General features: G+C 44.9%; 1 protein-coding gene across 1 annotated transcript in view; it reads left to right on the plus strand.

Moving 5' to 3' along the window:
• The window catches only part of LOC139760438 (juvenile hormone esterase-like), a gene marked incomplete at its 3' end in the record, with an annotated part of 88,590 nt that extends 77,651 nt beyond the window's left edge, over positions 1 to 10,939 (plus strand). Inside the window, exon 6 of the mRNA XM_071683675.1 lies at positions 10,704 to 10,939. Coding sequence (XP_071539776.1) covers positions 10,704 to 10,939 — 236 coding nt within the window. The remainder of the gene's footprint in view (positions 1 to 10,703) is intronic.
• Between the last annotated feature and the right edge of the window lie 7,727 nt (positions 10,940 to 18,666).

The raw sequence follows: 18,666 nt of genomic DNA on the forward strand, positions 1-18,666 counted from the left end.
GAAAAATAGATGAATAGAAAATAAAAAATAAAAAAAAAAAATATATATATATATATATATATATATATATATATATATATATATATATATATATATATATATATATATATATACATATTTTTTTTTCTTTCATACTATTCGCCATTTCCCGCGATAGCGAGGTAGCGGTAAGAACAAAGGAATATCTTCTCCTGGCCCCCTTCTCTGTTCCCTCTTTTGGAAAATTAAAAAAAAAACAAAAAAAAAAACGAGAGGGGAGGATTTCCAGGCCCCCGCTCCCTTCCCTTTTAGTCGCCTTCTACGACACGCAGGGAATACGTGGGAAGTATTCTTACTCCCCTATCCCCAGGGATATATATATACATAATATATATATATATATATATATATATATATATATATATATATATATATATATATATATATATATATATATATATATATATATATTTATTTATTTTTCTTTGTCGCTGTCTCCCGCGTTAGCGACGTAGCGCAAGGAAACAGACGATAGAATGGCCCAACCCGCCCCCATACACATGTATATACATACACGTCCACACACGCAAATATACATACCTATACATCTCAACGTATACATATATATAAACACACAGACATATACATATATATCCATGTACATAATTCATACTATCTGCCTTTATTCATTCTCATCGCCATCCCGCCACACATGAAATAACAACCCCCTCCCCCCTCATGTGCACGATGAAGCGCTAGGAAAAGACAACAAACGCCACATTCGTTCACACTCAGTCTCTAGCTGTCATCCATTAATGCACCGAAACCACAGCTCCCTTTCCACATCCGGGCCCCACACAACTTTCCATGGTTTACCCCAGACACTTCACATGCCCTGGTTCAATCCATTGACAGCAGGTCGACCCCGGTATACCAAATCGTTCCAATTCACTCTATTCCTTGCACGCCTTTCACCCTCCTGCATGTTCAGGCTCCGATCACTCAAAATCTTTTTCACTCCATCTTTCCACCTACAATTTGGTCTCCCACTTCTCCTCGTTCCCTCCACCTCTGACACATATATCCTCTTGGTCAATCTTTCCTCACTCATTCTCTCCATGTGACCAAACCATTTCAAAACACCCTCTTCTGCTCTCTCAACCACACTCTTTTTATTAGCACACATCTCTCTTACCCTATTATTACTTACTCGATCAAACCACCGCACACTACATATTGTCCTCAAATATCTCATTTCCAGCACATCCACCCTTCTGCGCACAACTCTATCCATAGCCCACGCCTCGCAACCATACAACATTGTTGGAACTACTATTCCTTCAAACATATCCATTTTTGCTTTCCGAAATAATGTTGTCGACTTCCACACATTCTTCAACGCTGCCAGAACTTTCGCCCCCTCCCCGACCCTATGATTCACTTCCGCTTCCATGGTTCCATCCGCTGCCAAATCCACTCCCATATATCTAAAACACTTCACTTCCTCCAGTTTTTCTCCATTCAAACTTACCTCCCAGTTGACTTGTCCCTCTACCATACTGTACCTAACAACATTGCTCTTATTCACATCTACTCTCAGCTTTCTTCTTTCACACAATTTACGAAACTCAGTCAGCAGCTTCTGCAGTTTCTCATCTCACATGAAGCAGCCACCAGAGCTGTATCATCAGCAGACGAGAACTGACTCACTACCAAGGCTCTTTCATCCCCAACAAACTGCATACTTGCCCCTCTTTCCAAAAATCTTTCATTCACCTCCCTAACAACCCCATCCATAAACAAATTCAACAACCATGGAGACATCACACACCCCTGCCGCAAACCTACATTCATTGAGAACCAATCACTTTCCTCTCTTCCTACACGTACACATGCCTTACATCCTCAATAAAAACTTTTCACTGCTTCTAACAACTTGCCTCCCGCACCATATGCTCCACAGAGCATCTCTATCAACTCTATCATATGCCTTCTCCAGATCCATAAATGCTACATACAAATCCATTTGCTTTTCTAAGTATTTCTCACATACATTCTTCAAAGCAAACACCTGATCCACACATCCTCTACCACTTCTGAAACCACACTACTCTTCCCCAATCTGATGCTCTGTACAAGCCTTCACCCTCTCAGACCATACCCTCCCATATGATTTACCAGGAATACGCAACAAACTTATACCTCTGTAATTTGAGCACTCACTGTTATCCTCTTTGCCTTTGTACAATGGCGCTATGCAAGCATTCCGCCAATCCTCAGGCACCTCACCATGAATCATACATACATTAAATAACCTTACCAACCAGTCAACAATAGAGTCACCCCCTTTTTTAATAAATTCCACTGCAATACCATCCAAACCCGCTGCCTTGCCGGCTTTCATCTTCCGCAGAGCTTTTACGACCTCTTCTCTGTTTACCAAATCATTTTCCCTAACCCTCTCACTTTGCACACCACCTCGGCCAAAACACCCTATATCTCCCACACTATCATCAAACACATTCAACAAACCTTCCAAATACACACTCAATCTCCTTCTCACATCACCACTACTTGTTATCACCTCCCCATTAGCCCTCTACACTGAAGTTCCCATTTGTTCCCTTGTCTTACGCACTTTATTTACCTCCATGAAAACATCTTTTTGTTCTCCCTAAAATGTAATGATACTTTCTCACCCCAACTCTCATTTGCCCTCTTTTTCACCTCTTGCACATTTCTCTTGACCTCCTGCCTCTTTCTTTTATACATCTCCCACTCATTTGCATTATTTCCCTGCAAAAATCGTCCAAATGACTCTCTCTTCTCTTTCACTAATAATCTTACTTCTTAATCCCACCACTCACTACCCTTTCTAATCTGCCCACCTCCCACGCTTCTCATGCCACAAGCATCTTTTGCGCAAGCCATCACTGCTTCCCTAAATACATCCTATTCCTCCCCCACTCCCCTTACCTCCTTTGTTCTCACCTTTTTCCATTCTGTATTCAGTCTCTCCTGGCACTTCCTCATACAAGTCTCCTTCCCAAGCTCACTTACTCTCACCACTCTCTTCACCCCAACATTCTCTCTTCTTTTCTGAAAACCCATACAAATCGTCACCTTCGCCTCCACAAGATAATGATCAGACATCCCTCCAGTTGCACCTCTCAGCACTTTAACATCTAAAAGTCTCTCTTTCGCGCGCCTATCAATTAACACGTAATCCAATAACGCTCTCTGGCCATCTCTCTTACTTACATACGTATACTTATGTATATCTCTCTTTTTAAACCAGGTATTCCCAATCACCAGTCCTTTTTCAGCACGTAAATCTACAAGCTCTTCACCATTTCCATTTACAACCCTGAACACCCCTTGTATACCAATTACTCCCTCAACTGCCACATTACTCACCTTTGCATTCAAATCACCCATCACTATAACCCGGTCTCGTGCATCAAAACCACTAACACACTCATTCAGCTGCTCCCAAAACATATGACTCTCATGATCTTTCTTCTCATGCCCAGGTGCATATGCACCAATAATCACCCATCTCTCTCTATCCACTTTTAGTTTTACCCATATCATCTAGAGTTTAGTTATTTACACTCTATCATAGTGGATCCAACAATGTTATATGGTTGCAAGGCGTGGGCTATGGATACAGGGTGTTTTGAAATGGTTTGGTCACATGGAGAGAATGAGTGAGGAAAGATTGACCAAAAGGATATATGTGTCAGAGGTGGAGGGAACGAGGAGAAGTGGGAGACCAAATTGGAGGTGGAAAGATGGAGTGAAAAAGATTTTGAGTGATCGGGGCCTGAACATGCAGGAGGGTGAAAGGCGTGAAAGGAATAGAGTGAATTGGAACGATGTGGTATACCAGGGTCAACGTGCTGTCAATGGATTGAACCAGGTCATGTGAAGCGTCAGGGGTAAACCATAGAAGGTTCTGTGGGGCCTGGATATGGAAAGAGAGCTGTGGTTTCGGTGCATTACTACATGACAGCTAGAGACTCAGTGTAAACGAATGTGGCCTTTGTTGTCTTTTCCTAGCGCTACCTCGCACACATGAGGGGGGAGGGGGTTGTTATTCCATGTGTGGCGAGGTGGCGATGGGAATAAATAAAGGCAGACAGTATGAATTATGTACATGAGTATATATGTATATGTTTGTGTGTGTATATATATGTGTACATTGAGATGTATAGGTATGTATATTCGCGTGTGTGGACGAGTATGTATATACATGTGTATGTGGGTGGGTTGGGCCATTCTTTCGTCTGTTTCCTTGCGCTACCTCGCTAACGCGGGAGACAGCAACAAAGCGAAATAGAATTAATAAATATATATATATATATATATATATATATATATATATATATATATATATATATATATATATATATATATATATGTACATATATATATATATACACACACAGACATATGCCTATATACACATGTACATAATTCATACTGTCTGCACTTCATTCTCGTCGCCACCTCGCCACACATGAAATGACAACCCCCTCCCCCCGCATGTGCGCGAGGTAGCACTAGGAAAAGACAACAAAGGCCACATTCGTTCACACTCAGTCTCTAGCTGTCATGTATAATACACCGAGACCACAGCTCCCTTTCCACATCCAGGCCCCACAGAACTTTCCATGGTTTACCCCAGAAACTTCACATGCCCTTGTTCAATCCATTGACAGCATGTCGACCCCGGTATACTGCATCGTTCCTATACACTCTATTCCTTGCACGTCTTTCACCCTCCTGCATGTTCAGGCCCCGATCACTCAAAATGTTTTTCACTCCATCTTTCCACCTCCAAACTGGTCTCCTACTTCTCTTCGTTCCCTCCACCTCTGACACATATATCCTCTTTGTCAATCTTTCCTCACTCATTCTCTCTATATGAACAAACCATTTCAAACACCCTCTTCAGCTCTCTCAACCACACTCATTTTATTACCACACATCTCTCTTACCCTTTCATTACTTACTCGATCAAACCACCTCACACCACATATTGTCCTTAAACATCTCATTTCCAACATATTTACCCTCCTCCACACAACTCTATCTATAGACCACGCCTCGCAAGCATATAACATTGTTGGAACCACTATTCCTTCAAACATACCCTCTTTTGCTTTCCGAGATAACGTTCTCGCCTTCCACACATTTCTCAACGCTCCCAAAACTTTCGCCCCCTCCCATACCTTATGACTCACTTCGACTTCCATGGTTCCATCTGCTGCCAAATCCACTCCCAGATATCTAAAGCAATTCTCTTCCTCCAGTTTTTCTCCATTCAAACTTACCTCCCATTTGACTTGTCCTTGAACCCAACTGTACCTAATAAGTTTATTCTTATTCACATTTACTCTCTGACTCACTTCCCAAGCTCTCTTATCCATGACAGACTGCATACTTGCACCACTTTCCAAAACTCTTGCATTCACCCCCCTAACAGCCCCATCCATAAACAAATTAAACAACCATGGCGACATCACGCACCCCTGCCGCAAACCAATATTCACTGAGAACCAATCACTTTCCTCTTCCTACTCGTACACATGCCTTACATCCTCGATAAAACTTTTCACTGCTTCTAAGAACTTGCCTCCCACACCATATATTCTTAATACCTTCCACAGAGCATCTCTATTTACTCTATCGTATGCCTTCTCGAGATCCATAAATGCTACATAGAAATCCATTTGCTTTTCTAAGTATTTCTCACAAACTTTCTTCAAAGCAAACACCTGATCCACACATCCTCTACCACTTCTGAAACCACACTGCTCTTCCACAACCTGATGCTCTGTACATGCCTTCACCCTCTCAATCAATACTCAATAAAATGTTATTATTATTATTATTATTATTATTATTATTATTATTATTATTATTATTATTATTATTATTATTATTATTAATATCATTATTATTATCATTATTATTATTATTATCATTATTGTTATTATTATAATCATTATTATTATTTTTTTTTTTTATTATTATACTTTGTCGCTGTCTCCCGCGTTTGCGAGGTTGCGCAAGGAAACAGACGAAAGAAATGGCCCAACCCCCCCCCCCCCATACACATGTATATACATACGTCCACACACGCAAATATACATACCTACACAGCTTTCCATGGTTTACCCCAGACGCTTCACATGCCCCGATTCAATCCACTGACAGCACGTCAACCCCGGTATACCACATCGCTCCAATTCACTCTATTCCTTGCTCTCCTTTCACCCTCCTGCATGTTCAGGCCCCGATCACACAAAATCTTTTTCACTCCATCTTTCCACCTCCAATTTGGTCTCCCTCTTCTCCTCGTTCCCTCCACCTCCGACACATATATCCTCTTGGTCAATCTTTCCTCACTCATTCTCTCCATGTGCCCAAACCATTTCAAAACACCCTCTTCTGCTCTCTCAACCACGCTCTTTTTATTTCCACACATCTCTCTTACCCTTACGTTACTTACTCGATCAAACCACCTCACACCACACATTGTCCTCAAACATCTCATTTCCAGCACATCCATCCTCCTGCGCACAACTCTATCCATAGCCCACGCCTCGCAACCATACAACATTGTTGGAACAACTATTCCTTCAAACATACCCATTTTTGCTTTCCGAGATAATGTTCTCGACTTCCACACATTCTTCAAGGCTCCCAGAATTTTCGCCCCCTCCCCCACCCTATGATCCACTTCCGCTTCCATGGTTCCATCCGCTGCCAGATCCACTCCCAGATATCTAAAACACTTCACTTCCTCCAGTTTTTCTCCATTCAAACTCGCCTCCCAATTGACTTGACCCTCAACCCTACTGTACCTAATTACCTTGCTCTTATTCATTATCATTATTATTATTATTATTATTATTATTATTATTATTATTATTATTATTATTATTATTATTAAGATTACTATTATTATCATTATTGTCATTATTATCATTATCATTATTTTTATCATCATCATGATTATTATTGTCATTGTTATTATTGACATTATCATTATTATTAGTATTAGTATTATTATTATTATCAATGTTATTATTATCAATGACATCATTATCATTACCATTTTTATCATTATTGTTATAATCATTATTATCATTATTATTCACTATCAATATTATCATTATTATTATTATTTTGGTTATTAGTATCATTATTTTTATCATTATCATTATTAGTATTAACGTTATTATTATCAATTATTATCTTTATCGTTTAAGAAGACTCGCAGAGATGGTTATTTCTATAATGTGTGGATTCCAAGATAGTGTGGATGTTACAGTAGTACAGTGTATGTTTATTGTGTCAAGAGGTGCAGTGACAGAACTGTGTAAGGAGAGAGGAAAGTTGTTGGGAATTTTTGATAGATCGAGTGAGAGAAGTAGAAGTAAAAGATGTGAGGAAATATAGTGTTGAGTCGTCAGCGTATGAGTACATTTGGTTAATTGTGGAAGAAAGAAAATCATTGATAAATGGAGAAAAAGTGTAAGAAGCAGAACAGAACCTTGAGGAACACGTCTGTTGATGGAGAAGGGAAGAGACTGATACATCATCAACCAAGGAGACAGATTGGCTAGAAAGGAAGCTAGATATGATGGAGAAAATTAGGTTGGGAAGCCGAAAGAAAGGAGCCTAGAGATGAGACTCCAGTGCCACACTCTGTTAAAAGCTTTGGATATGAAGAGCAACTACACATGACTCCCCAAAATCTTTCAAGGATTATGATCAGACATTAGTAAGACAAGAGAGAATATCACCAGTGGATCTCGCCTTACGGAAGCCATACTGGTGATCAGAGAGAAGACCGTGAGATTCAAGATGTCTCAAGAGGGATTCAAAGACTTTAGAAATGGAAGATTTCAAAGCAATAGGACGATAGTTAGAGGGGTCAGAACGGTCACCCTTCTTAGGGAAGAGAAGTGTCTATGTATGCTTCCTGGGAGAAGGAAATTTTTATTTTAAACAGAAATGGAACAGACGAGCAAGCACAGGTGCAAGTTCAGAGGCACACTCTCTCAGAACTCAGGATGGATACCATAGAAGTGATAAGAGGAGCATCATGGAGTGAAGTAATGCTAGAGTCACGGAAGGTGGTCTTAGAGGTAAACAAGAACCAAAGATGCCTTGTCTGTGGGAGAGACAGTTATATTGCCGTCAGAACGGATGATGAAAGAAAGATAGAGCGACAGTGATGCCAGTAGCCAAAATCCAGAAACATCTATCAAGAGATGATGAGTTATTGCTGATCCTTTGGATAAAAGAACACTTTGCCTCACGAATAACGTGCTGGCAATGATTACGGGCAGTGATGAAAGCTGACTGGGAGCCAGAGGAAGGAGAGTTTTTCCCAGCCCGATACACCTGATGCCTTGCCTGGATGACCTCAGAACAGGAACGGTTGAACCATGGATTAGATGAAGAATAACCTCTGCTATGCGTCTGGTGGGACAGAAACATCACCACATAACACACGATAATTTACCCAAGGAAAGTCAAAAAAGAAGTTACGTAAGTTATTACAGTCAGCTTTGTTGAGGTGCCAATATTCACGTTTAGAAGGTGCTGCTGGAGGGGTAGGTACCGTGAGAATAGATACATCCATAAGGATGTGACAGATGAACCAACTGGTGGTGAGATTGTCATAACGTGAATGGTTCGCGGGGAAAATCATATACAGAATATTAATAATGTGGTTACAACAGACAAAAGTTGTCTTTGACTTGTATATTGTTTTGCCTTCTACTAAGATAATCTTCTTCCCATTGGTAGAGTTTACCTCTTATGTATCTTATTATCTCCTGCACAGTATAGTGTGTGTGTGTGTGTGTGTGTGTGTGTGTGTGTGTGTGTGTGTGTGTATGTGTACGTGTATGTATATGTGTGTGTGTGTGTGTGTGTGTGTGTGTGTGTGTGTGTGTTTCTGCGATATATATATTTTTCAAACCTACATTCACTGAGAACCAATCACTTTCCTCTCTTCCTACACGTGCACATGCCTTACATCCTCGATAAAAACTTTTCACTGCTTCTAACAACTTGCCTCCCACACCATATATTCTTGATGCTCTGTGCGACAAAAAAAAAAAAAAAAAAAAATATATATTCTTCAAGTGGTTTTCTTTGTAAGGCAAAGTAGTCAAAGTTTGACGGATTACGTTGGATCACATTTATGTTTGACGGATTATATTGGATTACATTTATGTTTGACGGATTATATTGGATTACATTTACGTTTGACGGATTATATTGGATTACATGTATGTTTGGCGGATTATATTGGATTACATTTATATTTGACGGATCACATTGGATTACATTTATGTGTGACGGATTATATTGGATTACATTTACGTTTGACGGATTATATTGGATTACATTTATGTTTGACGGATTATATTGGATTACATTTACGCTTGACGGATTATATTGGATTACATGTATGTTTGGCGGATTATATTGGATTACATTTATATTTGACGGATCACATTGGATTACATTTATGTGTGACGGATTATATTGGATTACATTTACGTTTGACGGATTATATTGGATTACATTTATGTTTGACGGATTATATTGGATTACATGTATGTTTGGCGGATTATATTGGATTACATTTATGTTTGACGGATTATATTGGATTACATTTATGTTTGACGGATTATATTGGATTATATGTATGTTTGGCGGACTATATTGGATTACATTTATGTTTGACGGATTATATTGGATTACATTTATGTTTGACGGATTATATTGGATTACATTTATATTTGACGGATCACATTGGATTACATTTATGTTTGACGGATTATATTGGATTACATTTACGTTTGACGGATTATATTGGATTACATTTACGTTTGACGGATTATATTGGATTACATTTATGTTTGACGGATTATATTGGATTAAATTTACGTCTGACGGATTATATTGGATTACATTTATGTTTGACGGATCACATTGGATTACATTTATGTTTGACGGATCACATTGGATTACATTTATGTGTGACGGATTATATTGGATTACATTTATGTTTGACGGATTACATTGGATTACATTTATGTTTGACGGATCACATTGGATTACATTTATGTTTGACGGATCACATTGGATTACATTTATGTTTGACGGATCACATTGGATTACATTTATGTGTGACGGATTATATTGGATTACATTTATGTTTGACGGATTATATTGGATTACATTTATGTTTGACGGATCACATTGGATTACATTTATGTGTGACGGATTATATTGGATTACATTTATGTTTGACGGATTATATTGGATTACATTTATGTTTGACGGATCACATTGGATTACATTTATGTTTGACGGATCACATTGGATTACATTTATGTGTGACGGATTATATTGGATTACATTTATGTTTGACGGATTATATTGGATTACATTTATGTTTGACGGATCACATTGGATTACATTTATGTTTGACGGATCACATTGGATTACATTTATGTGTGACGGATTATATTGGATTACATTTATGTTTGACGGATTATATTGGATTACATTTATGTTTGACCTGATTACATTGGATTACATTTATGTTTGTTGTATGAGACATATTCTCTAAGTGGTCACTGAGAGTGATCGTTGCTCATGGTAAGGTATTATGTGCATGACAGGACTGTTCGCCCGGGCTATTATGCAGTCTGGTACGCTGTTCTGCCCCTGGGCCATGGGAGGAGCTTACAAGCAGGTAGCACAATACACAGGGAAACTCTTCGCATGTTCCTCCTCCTCCTCATCATCAGATGACATGTTGGATCTCAGCAGTGATGATCTTCTTCGTTGTCTCCAGAATGTTGATGTTCAGAACTTAACCTTATCCTTAATGGATCATGTGGTAAATACTCTCGAGTTTATTTCTCAATAACAAAAGTGATAATGTCTGTGAATAAATTTAACATGTTCATTCCCAGACACATTTTTAACATGTTCATTCTCAGACACATTTTTAACATGTTCATTCTCAGACACATTTTTAACATGTTCATTCTCAGACACATTTTTAACATGTTTATTCCCAGACACATTTTTAACATGTTCATTCTCAGACACATTTTTAACATGTTCATTCTCAGATACATTTTTAACATGTTTATTCCCAGACACATTTTTAACATGTTCATTCCCAGACACATTTTTAACATGTTCATTCTCAGACACATTTTTAACATGTTTATTCCCAGACACATTTTTAACATGTTCATTCCCAGACACATTTTTAACATGTTCATTCTCAGACACATTTTTAACATGTTCATTCCCAGACACATTTTTAACATGTTCATTCTCAGACACATTTTTAACATGTTCATTCTCAGACACATTTTTAACATGTTTATTCCCAGACACATTTTTAACATGTTCATTCTCAGACACATTTTTAACATGTTCATTCTCAGACACATTTTTAACATGTTTATTCCCAGACACATTTTTAACATGTTCATTCCCAGACACATTTTTAACATGTTCATTCTCAGACACATTTTTAACATGTTCATTCCCAGACACATTTTTAACATGTTCATTCTCAGACACATTTTTAACATGTTCATTCCCAGACACATTTTTAACATGTTCATTCTCAGACACATTTTTAACATGTTTATTCCCAGACACATTTTTAACATGTTCATTCTCAGACACATTTTTAACATGTTCATTCCCAGACACATTTTTAACATGTTCATTCTCAGACACATTTTTAACATGTTTATTCCCAGACACATTTTTAACATGTTCATTCCCAGACACATTTTTAACATGTTCATTCTCAGACACATTTTTAACATGTTCATTCCCAGACACATTTTTAACATGTTCATTCCCAGACACATTTTTAACATGTTCATTCCCAGACACATTTTCCAGGTATGTATACCAGTTGTTGTTGATGCATCATAAACTGTCCCATAAACATTATATAACTTGAAGCTTAATGTTATATCACAATAATCCTCAGTGTTCATACCTTGAACTAACTGTACTGGTGTCTGTTGCATTGTTGTGATTGTGGTCATTGTGTTGTAGGTACAACATGCGCACACTACCACATTAACTAGCTTACAACATGAACACGTTACAACATGCACACAACATGCACACACTACCACATTAACTAGCTATCAACATGAGGAAGGACATAATGATCTCACAGATAAAGTTGAGCAGTTGTGTGGCAGGCCAGCTGTGGTGCAGTTGTGTGGCAGGCCAGCTGTGGTGCAGTTGTGTGGCAGGCCAGCTGTGGTGCAGTTGTGTGGCAGGCCAGCTGTGGTACAGTTGTGTGGCATGTCAGCTGTGGTGTAGTTGTGTGGCAGGCCAGCTGTGATGCAGTTGTGTGGCAGGCCAGCTGTGGTGCAGTTGTGTGGCAGGTCAGCTGTGATGCAGTTGTGTGGCAGGCCAACTGTGGTACAGTTGTGTGGCAGGCCAGCTGTGGTACAGTTGTGTGGCAGGCCAGCTGTGGTGCAGTTGTGTGGCAGGCCAGCTGTGGTACAGTTGTGTGGCAGGCCAGCTGTGGTACAGTTGTGTGGCAGGCCAGCTGTGGTGCAGTTGTGTGGCAGGCCAGCTGTGGTACAGTTGTGTGGCAGGCCAGCTGTGGTACAGTTGTGTGGCAGGCCAGCTGTGGTGCAGTTGTGTGGCAGGCCAGCTGTGGTGCAGTTGTGTGGCAGGCCAGCTGTGGTGCAGTTGTGTGGCAGGCCAGCTGTGGTGCAGTTGTGTGGCAGGCCAGCTGTGGTACAGTTGTGTGGCAGGCCAGCTGTGAGCAGTTGTGTGGCAGGCCAGCTGTGATGCAGTTGTGTGGCAGGCCAGCTGTGGTGCAGTTGTGTGGCAGGCCAGCTGTGAGCAGTTGTGTGGCAGGCCAGCTGTGGTGCAGTTGTGTGGCAGGCCAGCTGTGGTGCAGTTGTGTGGCAGGCCAGCTGTGAGCAGTTGTGTGGCAGACCAGCTGTGAGCAGTTGTATGGCAGGCCAGCTGTGGTGCAGTTGTGTAGCAGGCCAGCTGTGGTACAGTTGTGTGGCAGGCCAGCTGTGGTGCAGTTGTGTGGCAGGCCAGCTGTGGTGCAGTTGTGTGGCAGGCCAGCTGTGGTGCAGTTGTGTGGCAGGCCAGCTGTGGTGCAGTTGTGTGGCAAGCCAGCTGTGGTACAGTTGTGTGGCAGGCCAGCTGTGAGCAGTTGTGTGGCAGGCCAGCTGTGAGCAGTTGTGTGGCAGGCCAGCTGTGGTGCAGTTGTGTGGCAGGCCAGCTGTGGTACAGTTGTGTGGCAGGCCAGCTGTGAGCAGTTGTGTGGCAGGCCAGCTGTGGTGCAGTTGTGTGGTAGGCCAGCTGTGGTGCAGTTGTGTGGCAGGCCAGCTGTGGTACAGTTGTGTGGCAGGCCAGCTGTGGTGCAGTTGTGTGGCAGCCAGCTGTGAGCAGTTGTGTGGCAGGCCAGCTGTGGTGCAGTTGTGTGGTAGGCCAGCTGTGGTGCAGTTGTGTGGCAGGCCAGCTGTGGTACAGTTGTGTGGCAGGCCAGCTGTGAGCAGTTGTGTGGCAGGCCAGCTGTGGTGCAGTTGTGTGGCAGGCCAGCTGTGGTGCAGTTGTGTGGCAGGCCAGCTGTGAGCAGTTGTGTGGCAGGCCAGCTGTGGTGCAGTTGTGTGGTAGGCCAGCTGTGGTGCAGTTGTGTGGCAGGCCAGCTGTGGTGCAGTTGTGTGGCAGGCCAGCTGTGGTGCAGTTGTGTGGCAGGCCAGCTGTGGTGCAGTTGTGTGGCAGGCCAGCTGTGGTGCAGTTGTGTGGCAGGCCAGCCGTGAGCAGTTGTGTAGCAGGCCAGCTGTGAGCAGTTGTGTAGCAGGCCAGCTGTGGTGCAGTTGTGTAGCAGGCCAGCTGTGGTACAGTTGTGTGGCAGGCCAGCTGTGGTGCAGTTGTGTGGCAGGCCAGCTGTGAGCAGTTGTGTGGCAGGCCAGCTGTGGTGCAGTTGTGTGGTAGGCCAGCTGTGGTGCAGTTGTGTGGCAGGCCAGCTGTGGTGCAGTTGTGTGGCAGGCCAGCTGTGGTGCAGTTGTGTGGCAGGCCAGCTGTGGTGCAGTTGTGTGGCAGGCCAGCTGTGAGCAGTTGTGTAGCAGGCCAGCTGTGAGCAGTTGTGTAGCAGGCCACCTGTGGTGCAGTTGTGTAGCAGGCCAGCTGTGGTACAGTTGTGTGGCAGGCCAGCTGTGGTACAGTTGTGTGGCAGGCCAGCTGTGGTGAAGTTGTGTGGCAGGCCAGCTGTGGTACAGTTGTGTAGCAGGCCAGCTGTGAGCAGTTGTGTAGCAGGCCAACTGTGGTGCAGTTGTGTAGCAGGCCAGCTGTGGTGCAGTTGTGTGGCAGGCCAGCTGTGGTACAGTTGTGTGGCAGGCCAGCTGTGGTACAGTTGTGTGGCAGGCCAGCTGTGGTGCAGTTGTGTAGCAGGCCAGCTGTGAGCAGTTGTGTGGCAGGCCAGCTGTGGTACAGTTGTGTGGCAGGCCAGCTGTGGTACAGTTGTGTGGCAGGCCAGCTGTGGTACAGTTGTGTAGCAGGCCAGCTGTGAGCAGTTGTGTAGCAGGCCAGCTGTGGTGCAGTTGTGTAGCAGGCCAGCTGTGAGCAGTTGTGTAGCAGGCCAGCTGTGAGCAGTTGTGTGGCAGGCCAGCTGTGGTACAGTTGTGTGGCAGGCCAGCTGTGGTACAGTTGTGTAGCAGGCCAGCTGTGGTACAGTTGTGTAGCAGGCCAGCTGTGAGCAGTTGTGTAGCAGGCCAGCTGTGGTGCAGTTGTGTAGCAGGCCAGCTGTGAGCAGTTGTGTAGCAGGCCAGCTGTGGCGCAGTTGTGTGGCAGGCCAGCTGTGGTACAGTTGTGTGGCAGGCCAGCTGTGGTACAGTTGTGTGGCAGGCCAGCTGTGGTACAGTTGTGTAGCAGGCCAGCTGTGAGCAGTTGTGTAGCAGGCCAGCTGTGGTACAGTTGTGTAGCAGGCCAGCTGTGAGCAGTTGTGTAGCAGGCCAGCTGTGGTGCAGTTGTGTAGCAGGCCAGCTGTGGAGCAGTTGTGTAGCAGGCCAGCTGTGAGCAGTTGTGTAGCAGGCCAGCTGTGAGCAGTTGTGTAGCAGGCCAGCTGTGAGCAGTTGTGTAGCAGGCCAGCTGTGGTACAGTTGTGTGGCAGGCCAGCTGTGGTACAGTTGTGTAGCAGGCCAGCTGTGAGCAGTTGTGTAGCAGGCCAGCTGTGAGCAGTTGTGTAGCAGGCCAGCTGTGAGCAGTTGTGTAGCAGGCCAGCTGTGGTGCAGTTGTGTAGCAGGCCAGCTGTGAGCAGTTGTGTAGCAGGCCAGCTGTGAGCAGTTGTGTAGCAGGCCAGCTGTGGTGCAGTTGTGTAGCAGGCCAGCTGTGAGCAGTTGTGTAGCAGGCCAGCTGTGAGCAGTTGTGTAGCAGGCCAGCTGTGAGCAGTTGTGTAGCAGGCCAGCTGTGGTGCAGTTGTGTAGCAGGCCAGCTGTGAGCAGTTGTGTGGCAGGCCAGCTGTGGTGCAGTTGTGTAGCAGGCCAGCTGTGAGCAGTTGTGTAGCAGGCCAGCTGTGAGCAGTTGTGTAGCAGGCCAGCTGTGAGCAGTTGTGTAGCAGGCCAGCTGTGAGCAGTTGTGTAGAAGGCCAGCTGTGAGCAGTTGTGTAGAAGGCCAGCTGTGGTGCAGTTGTGTAGCAGGCCAGCTGTGAGCAGTTGTGTAGTAGGCCAGCTGTGAGCAGTTGTGTAGAAGGCCAGCTGTGGTGCAGTTGTGTAGCAGGCCAGCTGTGAGCAGTTGTGTAGCAGGCCAGCTGTGAGCAGTTGTGTAGCAGGGCAGCTGTGAGCAGTTGTGTAGCAGGCCAGCTGTGGTGCAGTTGTGTAGCAGGCCAGCTGTGGTGCAGTTGTGTAGCAGGCCAGCTGTGAGCAGTTGTGTAGCAGGCCAGCTGTGAGCAGTTGTGTAGCAGGCCAGCTGTGAGCAGTTGTGTAGCAGGCCAGCTGTGAGCAGTTGTGTAGAAGGCCAGCTGTGAGCAGTTGTGTAGAAGGCCAGCTGTGGTGCAGTTGTGTAGCAGGCCAGCTGTGAGCAGTTGTGTAGCAGGCCAGCTGTGAGCAGTTGTGTAGCAGGCCAGCTGTGGTGCAGTTGTGTAGTAGGCCAGCTGTGAGCAGTTGTGTAGCAGGCCAGCTGTGAGCAGTTGTGTAGCAGGCCAGCTGTGAGCAGGTGTGTAGCAGGCCAGCTGTCAGCAGTTGTGTAGAAGGCCAGCTGTGGTGCAGTTGTGTAGCAGGCCAGCTGTGAGCAGTTGTGTAGCAGGCCAGCTGTGAGCAGTTGTGTAGCAGGCCAGCTGTGGTGCAGTTGTGTAGCAGGCCAGCTATGAGCAGTTGTGTAGCAGGCCAGCTGTGAGCAGTTGTGTAGCAGGCCAGCAGTGGTACAGTTGTGTGGCAGGCCAGCTGTGGTGCAGTTGTGTGGCAGGCCAGCTGTGGTGCAGTTGTGTGGCAGGCCAGCTGTGAGCAGTTGTGTGGCAGGCCAGCTGTGAGCAGTTGTGTGGCAGGCCAGCTGTGGTGCAGTTGTGTGGCAGGCCAGCTGTGGTGCAGTTGTGTGGCAGGCCAGCTGTGAGCAGTTGTGTGGCAGGTCAGCTGTGGTGCAGTTGTGTGGCAGGCCAGCTGTGATGCAGTTGTGTGGCAGGCCAGCAGTGGTACAGTTGTGTGGCAGGCCAGCTGTGGTGCAGTTGTGTGGCAGGCCAGCTGTGGTACAGTTGTGTGGCAGGCCAGCTGTGGTGCAGTTGTGTGGCAGGCCATCTGTGAGCAGTTGTGTGGCAGGCCAGCTGTGGTGCAGTTGTGTGGCAGGCCAGCTGTGGTGCAGTTGTGTGGCAGGCCAGCTGTGGTACAGTTGTGTGGCAGGCCAGCTGTGGTGCAGTTGTGTGGCAGGCCAGCTGTGAGCAGTTGTGTGGCAGGCCAGCTGTGGTGCAGTTGTGTGGCAGGCCAGCTGTGGTGCAGTTGTGTGGCAGGCCAGCTGTGGTGCAGTTGTGTGACAGGCCAGCTGTGGTGCAGTTGTGTGGCAGGCCAGCTGTGGTGCAGTTGTGTGGCAGGCCAGCTGTGGTGCAGTTGTGTGGCAGGCCAGCTGTGGTGCAGTTGTGTGGCAGGCCAGCTGTGGTGCAGTTGTGTGGCAGGCCAGCTGTGGTGCAGTTGTGTGGCAGGCCAGCTGTGGTGCAGTTGTGTGGCAGGCCAGCTGTGGTGCAGTTGTGTGGCAGGCCAGCTGTGGTGCAGTTGTGTGGCAGGCCAGCTGTGGTGCAGTTGTGTGGCAGGCCAGCTGTGGTGCAGTTGTGTGGCAGGCCAGCTGTGGTGCAGTTGTGTGGCAGGCCAGCTGTGGTGCAGTTGTGTGGCAGGCCAGCTGTGGTGCAGTTGTGTGGCAGGCCAGCTGTGGTGCAGTTGTGTGGCAGGCCAGCTGTGGTGCAGTTGTGTGGCAGGCCAGCTGTGGTGCAGTTGTGTGGCAGGCCAGCTGTGGTACAGTTGTGTGGCAGGCCAGCTGTGAGCAGTTGTGTGGCAGGCCAGCTGTGGTGCAGTTGTGTGGCAGGCCAGCTGTGGTGCAGTTGTGTGGCAGGCCAGCTGTGGTACAGTTGTGTGGCAGGCCAGCTGTGAGCAGTTGTGTGGCAGGCCAGCTGTGGTGCAGTTGTGTGGCAGGCCAGCTGTGGTACAGTTGTGTGGCAGGCCAGCTGTGAGCAGTTGTGTGGCAGGCCAGCTGTGGTGCAGTTGTGTGGCAGGCCAGCTGTGGTGCAGTTGTGTGGCAGGCCAGCTGTGGTACAGTTGTGTAGCAGGCCAGCTGTTGGATGTTGAGGGCGCCTCAATGCTTCCCCCAGACCTGGAACTCGTCTTCTTATTCATTATACTCGTGTTATACTGTAAGTCTCGTTATCTCACATGAAGCAAAGACACCTCCGATGTTTTGTATTATTGATTAATGTGAAAACTCTTGATCCTTCACAGATGGATATAGTTAGCAGAGGATGATATTGTTGTACTTGTCATAAAGTTGATTATGAATTATGATAATGATAATGATTATAAGATCATCTCTGAGATGGTCTTCAGCAAGAGATCATATCTGAGATGGTCTCTGGCATAAGATCATAACTGAGATGGTCTCTTGTATGGGATCATATCTGAGATGGTCTCTGGCATGAGATCATATCTGAGATGGTCTCTAACATGAGGTCATATCTGAGATGGTCTCTAGTATGGTATCATATCTAGAATGGTCCCTGGCATGAGGTCATATCTGAGATGGTCCCTGGCATGAGATCATAACTGAGATGGTCTCTTGTATGGGGTCATATCTGAGATGGTCTCTGGCATGTGGTCATATATGAGATGGTCTCTGGCATGCGGCCATATCTGAGATGGTCTCTGGCATGGGATCATATCTAAGATGGTCTCTGGCATGGGATCATATCTGATATGGTCTCTGGCATGAGATCATATCATCTCATCAGTATCCCATCAATATCTGATCAATATCTCATAACATCTCATCGATATCTGTTCAACATCTCATCAATATCTTATCAATATCTCACTAACATCTAATCAGTGTCTTATCAATATCTCATCAACATCTCATCAATATCTCATCAATATCTCA

This window comes from Panulirus ornatus, chromosome 36 (assembly GCF_036320965.1).
Source record: "Panulirus ornatus isolate Po-2019 chromosome 36, ASM3632096v1, whole genome shotgun sequence".
Taxonomy (NCBI): domain Eukaryota; kingdom Metazoa; phylum Arthropoda; class Malacostraca; order Decapoda; family Palinuridae; genus Panulirus; species Panulirus ornatus.